The sequence below is a fragment of the Ailuropoda melanoleuca genome, chromosome 7 (assembly GCF_002007445.2).
Source record: "Ailuropoda melanoleuca isolate Jingjing chromosome 7, ASM200744v2, whole genome shotgun sequence".
Lineage (NCBI taxonomy): Eukaryota > Metazoa > Chordata > Mammalia > Carnivora > Ursidae > Ailuropoda > Ailuropoda melanoleuca.
In genome coordinates, this window is record NC_048224.1 from 41,183,099 (window position 1) to 41,195,977 (window position 12,879).

The 12,879-nt window shown below is 51.8% G+C and overlaps 1 protein-coding gene across 14 annotated transcripts in view; it reads left to right on the forward strand.

Moving 5' to 3' along the window:
* Positions 1-12,879, forward strand: part of ZNF618 (zinc finger protein 618) — a 178,446-nt gene that overhangs the window by 92,601 nt on the left and 72,966 nt on the right. For 11 of the 14 annotated variants that reach the window (XM_034664356.1, XM_034664347.1, XM_034664345.1 and 8 more), the window contains one exon: positions 2,571-2,614. In XM_034664356.1, the coding sequence (XP_034520247.1) occupies positions 2,571-2,614 (44 nt within the window). Of the gene's footprint in view, positions 1-2,570; positions 2,615-9,248; positions 9,369-12,879 lie in introns of all 14 variants that reach the window. The other 3 variants (XM_034664351.1, XM_034664353.1, XM_034664352.1) reach the window with 1 other exon arrangement.

The window sequence follows — 12,879 nt, forward strand, 5'->3', positions numbered from 1 at the left end:
GCTCGGCACTGTGGGCTTCCACGGGGCTGGGGGAGGGCCTGCGGGGCTGTCCTGCCGTTACAGTGGGTCTGGGCTCAGCCAGGCCGGTGTGCCGTGATCGACGGGAGCTGTGATACGGACACGTGCTGTCTCGGACATCTCTCACCTGTGCACGTCATCCGCCTATATGCCCACCCATATCAGCTCCACGGACCCGCTGGTCACTGGGTGCGTCACACGTGCCCAGCGGGCGCTTCTCCCACCAGCGGCTCCATTTCTCTTGTTGCTCTGCCCGAGTTTCTGTGCAAGGATTTGTTTGGACAACTGTTTGAACATTTTTAGCATTTTGTCTTTGTTTTATAAAAATTGGTGGAAAACAAAATTGAGCATTGCCACTGGTGGCAAGAAGCACAAAGATCACAAAATAAAAGGGAAACGTAGGTGGAGATGACCAGGTGTGCCAGAGACAGAGCATCTTTCCTTCTACCCAGCCCCCTGTTCACTGTCCACATGTGGTTGACTCTGGGTGAAACTGGGAAGGAAAAGGACAAAAAAAAAAAAACCAAAAAAAAACGCGAAAATATGGGCGAAATGCTAGAAATAACGTGCCCTGAGTTGAGTCTGAAAGATGAGAGACCATTTCGGATTTTACAATTTTTTTAAGCTCTCTGGGGCAGAATTTCCACCCCTTAACCACTTCTGCCTCTTACGATATGAAGATTAAAACAACTTCTTCCCATTTACTTTGGGTAGAAGTTTTGAGGAATGCAAGATGTCGGAAGGAGGCTGTAATTGATCCTGTTCTTTTGCTCCCAGTGAAATGATATGTAAACCATTTTCCGCTTTCTTGTTTCTGCCACTGAAATAATACACCAGCATCCCATTAATTTTTCCCTCCCAGGCCTCACATTTCTACCTCCTTATTTGTCCTTCATCTTTGCATTTCCGTCACGTGGGCGGTAGGGGCTGTGTGGGTTTACCTCACTTCCCGATTGGCTCTTCTGAATGTTGGAGGGAGAGAAAATGTTCCAGAGCTGATGGAGGTGGGCGCTGGAGTGACCCAGACCTGGGCTTATAGCTGTGGGATGTTGGATGAATGACTTAACATTCTTTGACTCCCCTTGCCTTGCTTGTAAAATGGGGATCTTGTGTATGTGTGTTGGGGGACCCATCAGGAGGAGGGTTGAATAGAAAGTGTTAAATGTGCATACACTGGCACCCCACGGGAGGTTAGCTGGGGAAGTGAGTCTGGATACCCCTGGGAGCCAGCCTGGAGGGCTGGGTATAGGGCAAGAGGGAGCAGTGGGGACTGTGGAGAAGCAGGAATGGCAGCTGTAGCTGACTGTGGTCATGTGGGTTGAAATCTGGCCTTCTTTGGGTGAAATCCTTTTATTTTTCTATATTGACTGTTTGAATTGAAGTCCGCTATCTGGTTTGGCCAGTTTGCAACTTCTCGTAAACATACGTCAAAAGGTAGCTGCTGTCGTTTGACTTTTAGGTCCACAATCCTGAAATTCAAAAAACTTGAAAACAAAAAGATTTCTTGTAACTGGTGAGGTGGCAGGACTTGACCTGAAGGGAGAAGAGAGTAATTCTGTCTTCATTGATCCTCCATAGGGCTGACTGCATGAGTTTCACTGTGGAAATACCACTGTGCTTAAATCTGGGGTAGGGGGCGGGGTAGGTGGGGGGCTCTCCAGACCCTGCCAGGGTTGTTTCAAAATATAGAACACATGAGCTACATTACCTTCCTAAACTTGGAAAGATTCTCAATTTGGAAGTACGTGTATGCCGGAGTTTGGAACCTGCATTATTCTGTGATTACTATTATTATAGATGCTTTGACAAAGCCAGGGAATGCACCTACGACCCACATTCTTTCCGTGTCTACAGCCTACAGCTTCTGCAGCGGAGGTCCCCCCAGCATTGGCCTTGGGGGGGGGGGGTCAGGAACTCCAGGTGTTTGTCATTCAGTCCTCCTGAGACTTCAGGCAGCTCCCTCCTGGCCCAGGGCCTCAGTCTCTCCATCTGAACCAGAATTTTATGATTTCTGAAATTTTCATTCGGTCAGCCTTATCTCCCCATCCCCCCTCCCCAACCCCAAATAAAAGCGATTAAGAACCGGCACTCTCTTGTCTCTCCCTGCTAGTAGGGTTGGGGGACAGAATATTTTAACATAATAGGATTTTCCCCCTCCAGTTGGTAGGAATAAATCTGCGGCTACTGTTTTATTGGAAATCCCAGATGAAAATAAAAATGGTGCAATTCAATCTCAGATTTAGCTGGTTACTTACTTTTCACTGAGTCCCCAGGGCCCTGTGGTTGCTGGGTTTGTGTTGGCAATGGGTGCTCAGCTGGATTTAAAGGGCCAAGCAAATTCCGGGGGGTGGGGGTGAGGGGGTGGGGGTGTCCTGACTCCCTCTTACCACTAGGGGCAGATTTTCCCAGCCTGCAAGAATGGAGCAGGGGCTTGTGCCGGTTCTCCCCTCTGTCTGAAGGCTGGTGTTGAGGGGGAGCTTGGTGGGGTGGCAATAGGTAGAATCTGGGTTTCCCTCCTTGGCTGATGGAGGTGTTTTGGGTTTCTTTTGCAGGCTGACGGAGCCAGTGCAGCTGGAAGGAAAAGCACCGCGAGCAGGTACACTCCCTTTCCCTTGTCCCCAGTCGGACCCCTCCCTCTCCCCATTTCACCACCAACAGCCACCTGTCTCTGGTCCTCCCTTTCCCCTGAGAGGGGATGGGTGGGCCAGGCCACCTTCCTTGGCTGAGAAGTACGGATACTCCCCGGAGGTTGTGCGGTTATGGGCAGCACCTCCCAGCCCTCCTGTAACCCTCTCTCAGCACCCACGAACGCACTAAAGATGACGAGATTCTGAGCAGGCCTTTGGGCCCTCAGGTCGGGAGTAAATTAGAGATGAAGTGCGAGAGCGGGCAGGAGGGCCGGGCTTGAATCCCATCTCGGCTGCTGTGTTGTGAACTCCATAGCAGCCTGACTCGTCCTGGTCTGGAACTCATTGGCCCAGCTTGCATCCAGTGCTCATCTCCCTGAACCAGTCGCCCCTCGAGTAGAAGGGGGAGTCACCCCTCACCACCCAGGGGAAGGAATACTCTGCTTAGCCAGACCAGGGCTGTGTCCTCACCCTGGGAGCTGGCCGGAGATGGGGGTTGGCCCCTAAAGGAAAGCTGGGCTGTCATTACTGAAGAAGGTGGGAAGAGACTCTGGATAGGCCCCACCAGAGGCGCAGGCAGGCACTTGGTAAATGTGAGTGCCGCTCCTGCTGTTGCCTCAGGGAGGCCAGAGCTGGAACAGCCAAATGACCTTTGCTGGGGGCATTGGAGGCAGGAGGAAGGCAAGGGACAGACCAGAGATGGTGCTCCAGGCCCCCCCCCCACACACACACATGCACGAGATCAGGACCTGGCTCGAGGATTACCTACTGGGGGTGGGGTCCGAGCAGGAATGCCGGGCAGAGGAATTTGCCCTGTAGCCCACGAACACTAGTTCTTTAGAATGTTGGGAGATTTTTGTGGGGAAAAAAGAAGTTTGTGGCCAAGCAAGTTTTTGAAGGACAGTAGGTTAAACAAAGTCAGACAAATTTATTTGCCTAGGGGCTTCTTAGTCTTTCGTGGTCGAGTGTGTGTGCTCGAGGACATCTGAGATGAGAATGCCGTGTTCCTCAAACTTGCTTAACCGTGGAACCCTTTTATCGAAGTTCGGGTGTGGAGCTTGTGTTCCTTGGAACATGCTTTGGGAAACCATGGGGGAGCCATTGCTCTTTGAGAAAGAGTAACATGTTTGTGTGTTTTGGGAAGATCACCTGGGGAACCCTTTGCAGGGTGGATTGGAGGTGGACAGAATGGAGGCGGAGATGCCAGCCTGGAGGTCATTGTGACCCACCCCATCCAGCACAGCCTGGCTCCCTCCCTCCCACCTCCTCATGTGTCAGTCTCCCCCTTGCTCAGTCTCTCTTAGCTGCCCTGACCTTCTTTCTGTGTATCTAACACTCTAAAACAGGGGTCGAGCAGCTTTACCTGTAAAGGGCCAGATAGGATCTGTTTTGCGCTTTGAAGGCCATAGGTCTCTGTGGCGACCTCTCTGCTCTGCCAGTGCATGTGAAAGCACCGTCGGTAAGACAAAAATACACAGTCCAGGGTTTGCCGGCCCCTTGCCTCAACTGGCTGTTGCCCAAGAGCCTTTGCAGCTGCTGTTCCTTTTGTCTGGAATGTTCTTTCTCTGATCCTCCTTCACGTCTTGACTCCATCCTGCCCTCAGAGAAACCTTCCCTGCACTTCTCCTTGAAGGGCCTGTGTTCCTCCTAGGCTCTTCGCGCTCTTCCTTTATTCCACATGTTTGTGTAGTTTTCTCTGCCTCTCCCCTTAGGGTGGCAGATCCATGGGCAGAAACCTCTAGCGGGTCCTCAGTGTTAATGGGACGGATACCCTGAATGGGATAGAAGAAGAAGTGGGGATAATGTAGGAGCTAGGAGTGTGGGCTGGAATGGAGGAGTGGGCCGCCAGGCTTGGGCCAATGAATGCTGGCAGGGATGCATGGGGCCAGCAGCTGCCCAGTGCCTTGTGTCTGTCGCCCAGGCCCCTGGTCGTGGGGTTTTGTGTTAAGAGCAGTACATGAGGCTGTGGTCTGTGGGGGCTGTGAGAGTCCCTAGACTGGGGGTGCCTGGAAGTGCTCCCTGGATTGGAATGTCAGGACTGGAAGGGCCCTTGGGGTTCGTCTAGTCCCACCCTCTCATTGGATACATGGGGAGGGACGGCCCTGCTCAGGGTCATGTGGTGAATAAGGGGCTGTGTCTGGCCTTGAACCTGCCAAAACAGGGTACTTTCTCTACTCACCAGTGCTGTGTTTGAGTGGGGGTCTGGCCAGCCTCTCCCACTGTCCTTCGTGTTCATTGAGCACCTGCTGCGATGGATTCGGGACTAACGTGGTCATCCAGCAGACACTTGAGTGTCTACAGAAGTGGACAGAGACAAACCTCCATCTGTTTCTCATGACTTTCATGCAGGGGGTGGTCCTTGCCCTTACTTTCTATTGCGTGAATTTCCCCCACACCAGGTCAGAAGACAGCAGGCAGCTTCCTCCATGGTGGTAGTGGCTGCCTGGAGTTCTGAACTGAGTCTAACCAGCCACAGGCTGCAATCAGAGTGAGAACAGTGCAGGGATAGATTAGCGATGCCTGCCCTGGTCAGAGGAGGGGAGGATGGCCTCTGTGCCATCTCTTTGCCTGCCCGACTCGCCTAGGTTTGCACACACTCAGTGATGGAGCCCCTGTGTTATCACCACGGTGCCAGAATATGCACCAGGAAGGGCCAGCCCAAGTCTTAGGGTTGTGTCTGACTTGAGACGTAAAGAAGAAATTTCTCGTAATATTGACTACCATTCAATCAGCACTTCTGTGTCAGGCTCTGAGCTAAGTGATTTAGTTTATTGTTATCTCTATAACAGCCCTGTGAAGGGAGGTACTCATTATCCCCACTTAACAGGTGCGGAAGCTGAGGGACAGAGATGTGTACAGGCCTCAGGCTGCCCAGTTGAAAGTGAGTGATAGAGCCAGGATGCCTACTCAGGTCTGACTTCTTTGATGTGTATGTTTAACCGCTGTGCCCTCCCCCTTCTCGGGATGAAGTGGTCAGTTAACAGATGTTAGAGGAATCTGTGAGGGGCCGGGGATTGAGCCATCGGCTAGGGGCTCGTCAAGAAGGCAGGAACCTCCAAGGAGCTCAACAACTGAGTTTATATTGATTGTGTAATTAAAGCTAATAGAGCGTCTTTGAGAAACCAAACACAGTATTATTGTATCGTGACCCAGCATTCAGTCTGAGAAGTGAATTACGCATTACACGTCAAGAGAACACTAACGTGGGGCCCGAAGCTGAGGCCACTTGCGAATTTGACCCTGGCCTTGGCCCGTGGTGGTTAGACATGTTGGGACTTTGTATAGAGCGTTAGATGCATTTAGTCCCTGTTTCAGATGGAGAAACACAGGCGCGAGGGTCCCTGAGGTCAGTGTGAGGCTCTGCGACCCTGGCCGGGAATGACCTTGAAGGGCCCCGCACCCCGGCCGTCCCCCACGGGCCTCTGACACAGGCCTCCACTCCACTCAGTTGTTACACTGGGGTCTGCTTTCTTCCCAGCGCTTGTCTTTTGGCCCAGAACACCTAATTTTGTTACTTCTCCAGAGGGCCTCTGGCTGAGCCCCAAAACCAACAGCACGGACTGCTAAAGAATTGGTGTTAAATTGAGGGGGACAAGGAGAGGTGGTGTTTCTGATCCTAAGAAACAACCGAATGTGGTTTGGTTTCCTTCTCTGTAACCCAGCCTGGGTCGATTTTACAGGACCAGTGATCCCAGCGCTTGAAGTTAATGCTGACTTGGTGTGCAGGTTACAAATCACAGAGCACAACGGCAGCCAAGCCTCACTTATGCTGAGAGGCGCGGGGGCTGGGGGGCCTTAACTGGGGAACATTCTAAAGGAAGTGCAGTTTTTATAATTAAGTAAATGTAGCTACAGGCTTGCGGTAATGAAGAATTCTGCCTTTTTTTGTCTGTTGAAGGTTTTCAGAGCTGTTAGGGCTCTGTAGATAATCTGGAGTAACTGGCTCATTTTGGAGATAAGGCAGCCAGGGATAGAAGAGGTTAAGGGACTCATTTGTTTGCTGTGTGGACCAGTCGCCTAACAAGCCATCAGGGTCTTGTAGACAGATTTGGGGTGGGTTGGGGGAGTGATAAGACCAAATCTCATTCCACAAGTACCTAGCGCCTACTGAGTGCCAGGACCTGACTTGGGTGCTCGAAATACAGCAGTGAACAAAACCGAAATCTCATGGAGCTCATATTCTAGTAAGAGTGGAAGAGATGTAATCAATACGTAAAATGCATGGTATGTCATAAGATAAACAGTGCTGCGAGGTTGTAGGGGGAAGCAGGGTGGGGGATTGGGAGATGCAGAAGGCGTAGTGCATCACCAGAAGGAGACATTTGAACATGGATCTGAAGGAAATGAGGGGCTGAGCCAAGCAGTCATTTGGGAGAAACACATGCAGGCAGAGAGAACAATAGGTGCAAAGGCCCTGGGGCAGGAATGTGTACATTGTGTTGGAGTTACAGCAAGGAGGCTGATGTGACCGACGGGGCTATGGGGGCTATCATCAAGACCTTGACCTTTACCCTATGTGAGATACAGGGAGCCGCTGGGGATTTTGAGCAGAGGACTGGCATGATATGATTTGGTTTCAAAAGGATCATACAGGCTGCCAGGAGGTGAATAAACTGCAAGGGGCAAGATTAAAGAGATGTTGCCAAGGGTTCAGGACAAGCAGGACCTTAGAAAGTTGGCTTGGAAGTGAATTTCCGAAAGGCCATTAACTTTTCAGGTCCGAGGAATTCGGTTCAGCAAAGCCTTGTGTGAGTTTTCCATCTAAAAATGCAAGCTTCTCCGTGGCTGGTCTGCAAGATTTCTACCTTGCCTCCTCTCTAGCCCCACTAAGGGCCAGGCAGCTTATTAGCACAGTGTTGGGGAGCCCAGACTGCCTGGGTCCAGATCCTGGGGCTACCCACTGCCTGGTTGTGTGACCTTGGGCTACTTATCTGACCTCAGTGTCCTCATCTGTAAAATGGGAATATTAGGCCTTTCCTCATAGTGTTGTCAGTGAGGATAAAGTGTAATAACAATGGTAATAGTGCATACCCTTAGCACAGTGCCTGGCCCATCCACAGTGGGTGTTCAATAAACGTTTACCTTTTTATCGCCACCATGCTGGATTCCCTTCCTAGGAGGAGATAGCAGTGGGATGGTGATTGATTTCTTTTTGAGTCTGGACACCGGAGAGAGGACTGGAGTCAGGGACGAGGGTGGGGGTGGAGAGCCTACCCCGATCCAGTTACTGTGTCATGTAGGATCATGCACAGATCTCCCTTGTTCCCCCCAGTGGCCCTCTGAGGTTGTGATGCTACCTCTCCTCCCCAGAGGAAATTGAGGAATGGGCTTGTCCAAGGTCACATGCAGAGTAAAATAGCTTTGGGTCTAGCCAAGTCTTGTCCTTCAAGCCAAGATTTTTCACGGGTGGGCTCTTACTTAATCTGATCACCATGTGTGTGCAGCTGCGTAATTATTTTTTAAAGAATATCGTGTTGTTTAGCATTTTGGTTTTCAGCAGTAAAATAAAAGTAGCCCTAAACAAATTAATTTCATTGTTAGGAAAGCTTGCAGTAGCAGTAGGCTCGATGGTGGTCAGTGACCAGTACGGTATTAGCAGAATGAATTATTTAAGAATTCTGGGTATATTCTAGCCAGGACGCATCTTTATCTTGACTCTAGGTTTATGTTGCTGTTACGGGAGCTCAGATTTGATTTCTGGAAACGTAGAGTCTCTGCTTACTGAACTTTGGACAAAGTTGGGCCACAAAAATCATAAATCGCTGGCTGACTCTGGGTCGTATACTCATTCCCTGGGGGGGCCAGTGCTTTTTTGGTGGGCAGAGTTTCCTCTCTGCTCGATCAATTACTGTTAAACCTAGACTCTGCAGATATGGCGGATTCTTGAAAATTCAGGCACATTCTTTAGTTTGCCCTCTGGAGGCAGCCACAGAAATGCAAACTAATGCACATCAAAACTGGTGAATCATTTTTACCAAATGGCGCTGTGGCTCTCAAGCTTGGCGTGGTCCACCCGAGGGAGGTGACCGGGGTCCCTAGGGAACCTTTGCTCAGTGCACGCACCCAGCAGCTGTCTCTCCCCTGTGCTCCCTGAGCCCACTGAGAACGTTGTTGTGCCCCTTGTTCTTCACCATTCAAGGCACTTGGAAGTCTTGCCTTGTTCTGAAGAAGCACAGTCTTGAGAATGGTAACAGGATGAACCAACCTGGCTGCTTGTGGAGGCCCTTGACGCCAAAGGCCCTTCCTCCAGGAAGACAAGTCGGGAAACTTCCACAGCCTCATCCTCTGTCCAGCTCTGCTAATGGAAGAGAAAGATCCTTACCCTTTGGCTTACGCTTCCTCCCGCTTCCCATGCAGAGTGTGGTGCTTCCCCGCGTCAGTAGGCTCCAGAGCCAGCTTCCTGATCGCTCCCACCTGCCCATCCTGCGGGGACTTGGCTGCAGCGTGTGTCCTCGTCCCCCTCCTCATCGCTGCTGCACAGGGGGTGGGGAGGGCGGTGGGGTGGCCATGCCCCTCTGCGTTCATTTAGGAGTACTCCGTCCATGGCCTGAGAGCTGATGTTTTTCATAGTTTGACCAGACTTTCCATATTTTTGTCTGGCAGGTGGTTGGGAAGGACGGAAGAAAAGAACTGAACACTGAGGGAGCCCCACTCTGTGCATGGAGCCGGGCGGGCTGCCTTACGCACATCTCAGCCCTCAGACCTCCTAAACGTCTCCTAGTGGTGCGTGGTTACGCCCCTGGCTCACGTGCGTGGTGAGGGGGTGTGGGTAGTTGAGGAAGCTTGGCAACAGCCGGGCATCTAGTTGCTCACCCCCAGACCCTCGGGAAGGACGTGGACTGTGTCAGGGACACGTTGGCAGGCCGGCAGTGTGGGCAGGATGTTGGGAGTGGAGTGGGTCCTCTTGGGGAGCTGCTTTGCCTTTCATCGCAAGGAGACAGTGGCCAGAGGCGCTGGGTGTCAGGGAGGGGCGTGGGGGGACAGTAGCGAAGTCACAGCCTCAGTAGGAAATCGCGTTGGTGGCAGAGGGAGAGTCTTTCTTCTCTGCTGTCACATCAGCCAGCGTGAGGACCAGCTTTGGGACCGCCTCAGTCTCCCCTGGTTGACTTGGCTGCTCTGTGGGATCTGCATGGGACCCTGTGGGTGCTGCAGAGGATCTCTGCAGGACGGTGGTCAGGGTCCCCGCGGGGGCCTCCCCTTCCCCACCTGCCAGTTGAGGGAATTCTGTCTGGGTGAGAACTCCTGAGTCTGTGGGGTTGTCACCGCGGGGTGAGGGGAGCCACTCAACACGGTGAGTGTTGAGAGGGCCGTGCACCTTGCCAAGGGGTCCGAACTGCCCCCCTGCTACCCCCGTTGGAAAACGAAGGTGCTGTGTCTCTTTAAAATGCTGTTAACAGTAATTCTTCTTAACGACCCAGGCCAACCTCCCTTATGCCGTGACACCCATAAGTGAAGTTCCCAGCTTTACCCGGAGGGTTCCATCCTGCTAAATGTCGGAGTTTGTGACTTGACAGCATCGCTCAAGACTCCTGCTTTTCTCTATTTTAGGTTTAAATTAACCAGGGAATTAACTCTTAATATTTAAATCTTCACGCTGCCTTTCTGAACTGCAGTATTACCTGGCGTCGTGGCTGACTGACAACATACACTGAAGAAAATTAAGTGCCTAAGAATTATCTCAAACTAATGATATATTTATGCATTGTAGGTTATTTTGAATTTCTAGACTGTTAAGAGTTGTTTAATAGGTTAAGAGTTTTAATCTGTTAATCTCATCTTTTCTACTTGACTATTTATTAAAATATATCAGTGATACATGATAAATGGAAGTGCAGATAATTCTGAGGGTTATGAAGGCATGGGTGATGATGTGGAAATTTGAAACACGGCTGGAATAGTAAATACAGACACAGGCCCCGTTTCCGGGGTTTGTGGAAAGTGGGGTTTCGCTGTAGGTTCTCTCTCTCTCGGTCCTTCCAGGCTGGTGGAGGCTGTAGCCTTTCTCCCTGTTACGATTCCTGTCCTTGTCGCTAAAACCAGGAGACTCTGTGTCCACAGGACACATCTGTACACGGCAGCCATTTTGGAACGCGTCAAGGAGAGTTAGAGGTCGACAGTGAGCGTAAAGCCCAGACCCTTTCTCTGTAGCAGACGTGCAGCCCCTCATTCCTTAGTTTTATCCCATTTCTCTGTTACTGTGTTAAGCGTCGAGCATGTGCCCCGTGCCGTCAGGATGCTGAGGATACAGGAGGAGATGAGGGGGTATGTTCCCCTTCTCTTGGGAGTTTCTGGTTGATTAATCATGACTTTGTTACTTTGTTTATTCATTCAAAAAGCAAGTGTTTTTTGTGTTTTTAATCATCTCTCCTTTTTTTTTTTTTTTTTAAAAGATTTTATTTATTTATTTCAGAGATAGAGACAGCCAGCGAGAGAGGGAACACAAGCAGGGGGGAGTGGGAGAGGAAGAAGCAGGCTCACAGCGGAGGAGCCCGACGTGGGGCTCGATCCCACAACGCTGGGATCACGCCCTGAGCCGAAGGCAGACGCTCAATCGCTGTGCCACCCAGGCGCCCCAATCATCTCTCCTTTTGAGAAGGGAAAACAAATCATCCAAATGATGGAAGCCCAGGTGTTGGGGCCGGGCACGTCTGTGTGCGTATCTTTCTGTCAGTAGAAAGCTGTGTGACCATGAAAAAGTCACTCTGTGTCTCTAATCCTCAGTTTTCCTATCTTAAAGCAGAACTGCTTAGCATCTATCAGGCATCCAGTGGGGTGGTGCGTGGATGTGGGGTGACGCACCGTGCCTGGCATGGCATGGCTGCTCAGAACGCCATAGCTGCTCTTGTCCTCATCCCCTCATTGCCATAGTCACCTCCACCTTCGTGCTGACGTATGCACCTCTGCTCGTTCTCTGTGTGTGTCGTTCAGCAGACGTTAGCTGCCGTCTGCTAGGGGCCAGGCACGGGGATACATAAACAGTGGGGTAGGGCCTTCGCCCCTGGAGGTCTCTGTCAACCATATGGAATCAGAGGGCAGATTTGGAGCAGGAGCCTGTGGGAAGCAGAGGAGGGCATTCCCAGAAACCACAGGGATGCGGCTGCAGGCTCCTGGATGGATGGGTGTCAGGGACAGCAGCCACCCTGGGAGCTCAGCACCCCGTCCTGGGCCCTGAGGGCCCGCATCTGCCAAGTGATGTTCATCATAGCGGGCCTGCGTCCTCGGGAGTTTCCAGATCCTTACTTTGTGCACCTTCTCCTTTCATATCTTGACGTATTAATACTGTCTCAGTGAAGCTGGAGAAGAAAAAAGAGTTGGTGTCAGAGCATCCCTGGCTACCCTGTTCTGGCGTTTCAGGAGGAAGGGAGAGCACATTACATCTGAGAAAATTCCTGCTGGAGAGAAGTAAGATGAGAGTGTGGCCCTTCTGGAATAAGCTTCTCTGTTCAGAGTGTGGCTCCCGTTCAACCTCTCCAGGCCATGTGATACCGAGGGCCAGCGGGTGGGCCATGCCGTCTTCGGTTCTGAACATTAACTGACACAGTTAAACCATCGACGTTCTTCGTGGGTTGGGAGGGGACAGAGAGACGCCCCGAAGGCCGTGCTGGCACCACCCTTTCCAGGACTCATGGGTTGGCTCCTTCAGTGAATAGGCGTCTGCTGATGGCCGTCCGTGTGCCAGGTGCAGCTGTGGGTGCTGGGATATGACAGGGAATGGACAAGAGAAAGTCCTTGTCCTCTTGGAGCTCACGTTCCAGCTGGGGAGACAGATGGTGAAGAGGATGAGCGATAACGTGGTAGATAAACGTAGGGTGAATAGTGAGCAGAACAAGTAAAGCCGGGAATGGGGCGATGTGTGGGCAGGGCTGGGGTCAGCCGCGTGGTGGTTTAGGTCGAGCAGCAATGTTTCCACTGGCTCTGGGGTGTTTGAGTGAGGACTGACCATGAGGGCAGCCGGGAGGGGCAGAGGAAAGAGCAAGGGCGAGGCCCCAGGCGCCGTGTGCTCAGGGCACAGCAGGGTCGCTGGTGTGGCCAGCAAGGGAGTGTGTTAGCAGAGGAGGCCAGCGGGCTCCTGGGGTGTGTCCCAGGGAGCCCTGGGGGTCAGGGCCAGGGCTCTAGCTGCCTTTGTGGGTGAGGTGTGGGACCGTAATGGGTTTTGGGGCCTAGGGGTGACGTGACCTGGCTTGCTTTAACAGGGTCACCCAGGCTGCTCTGTTGAACATTGACTATGGGGCTT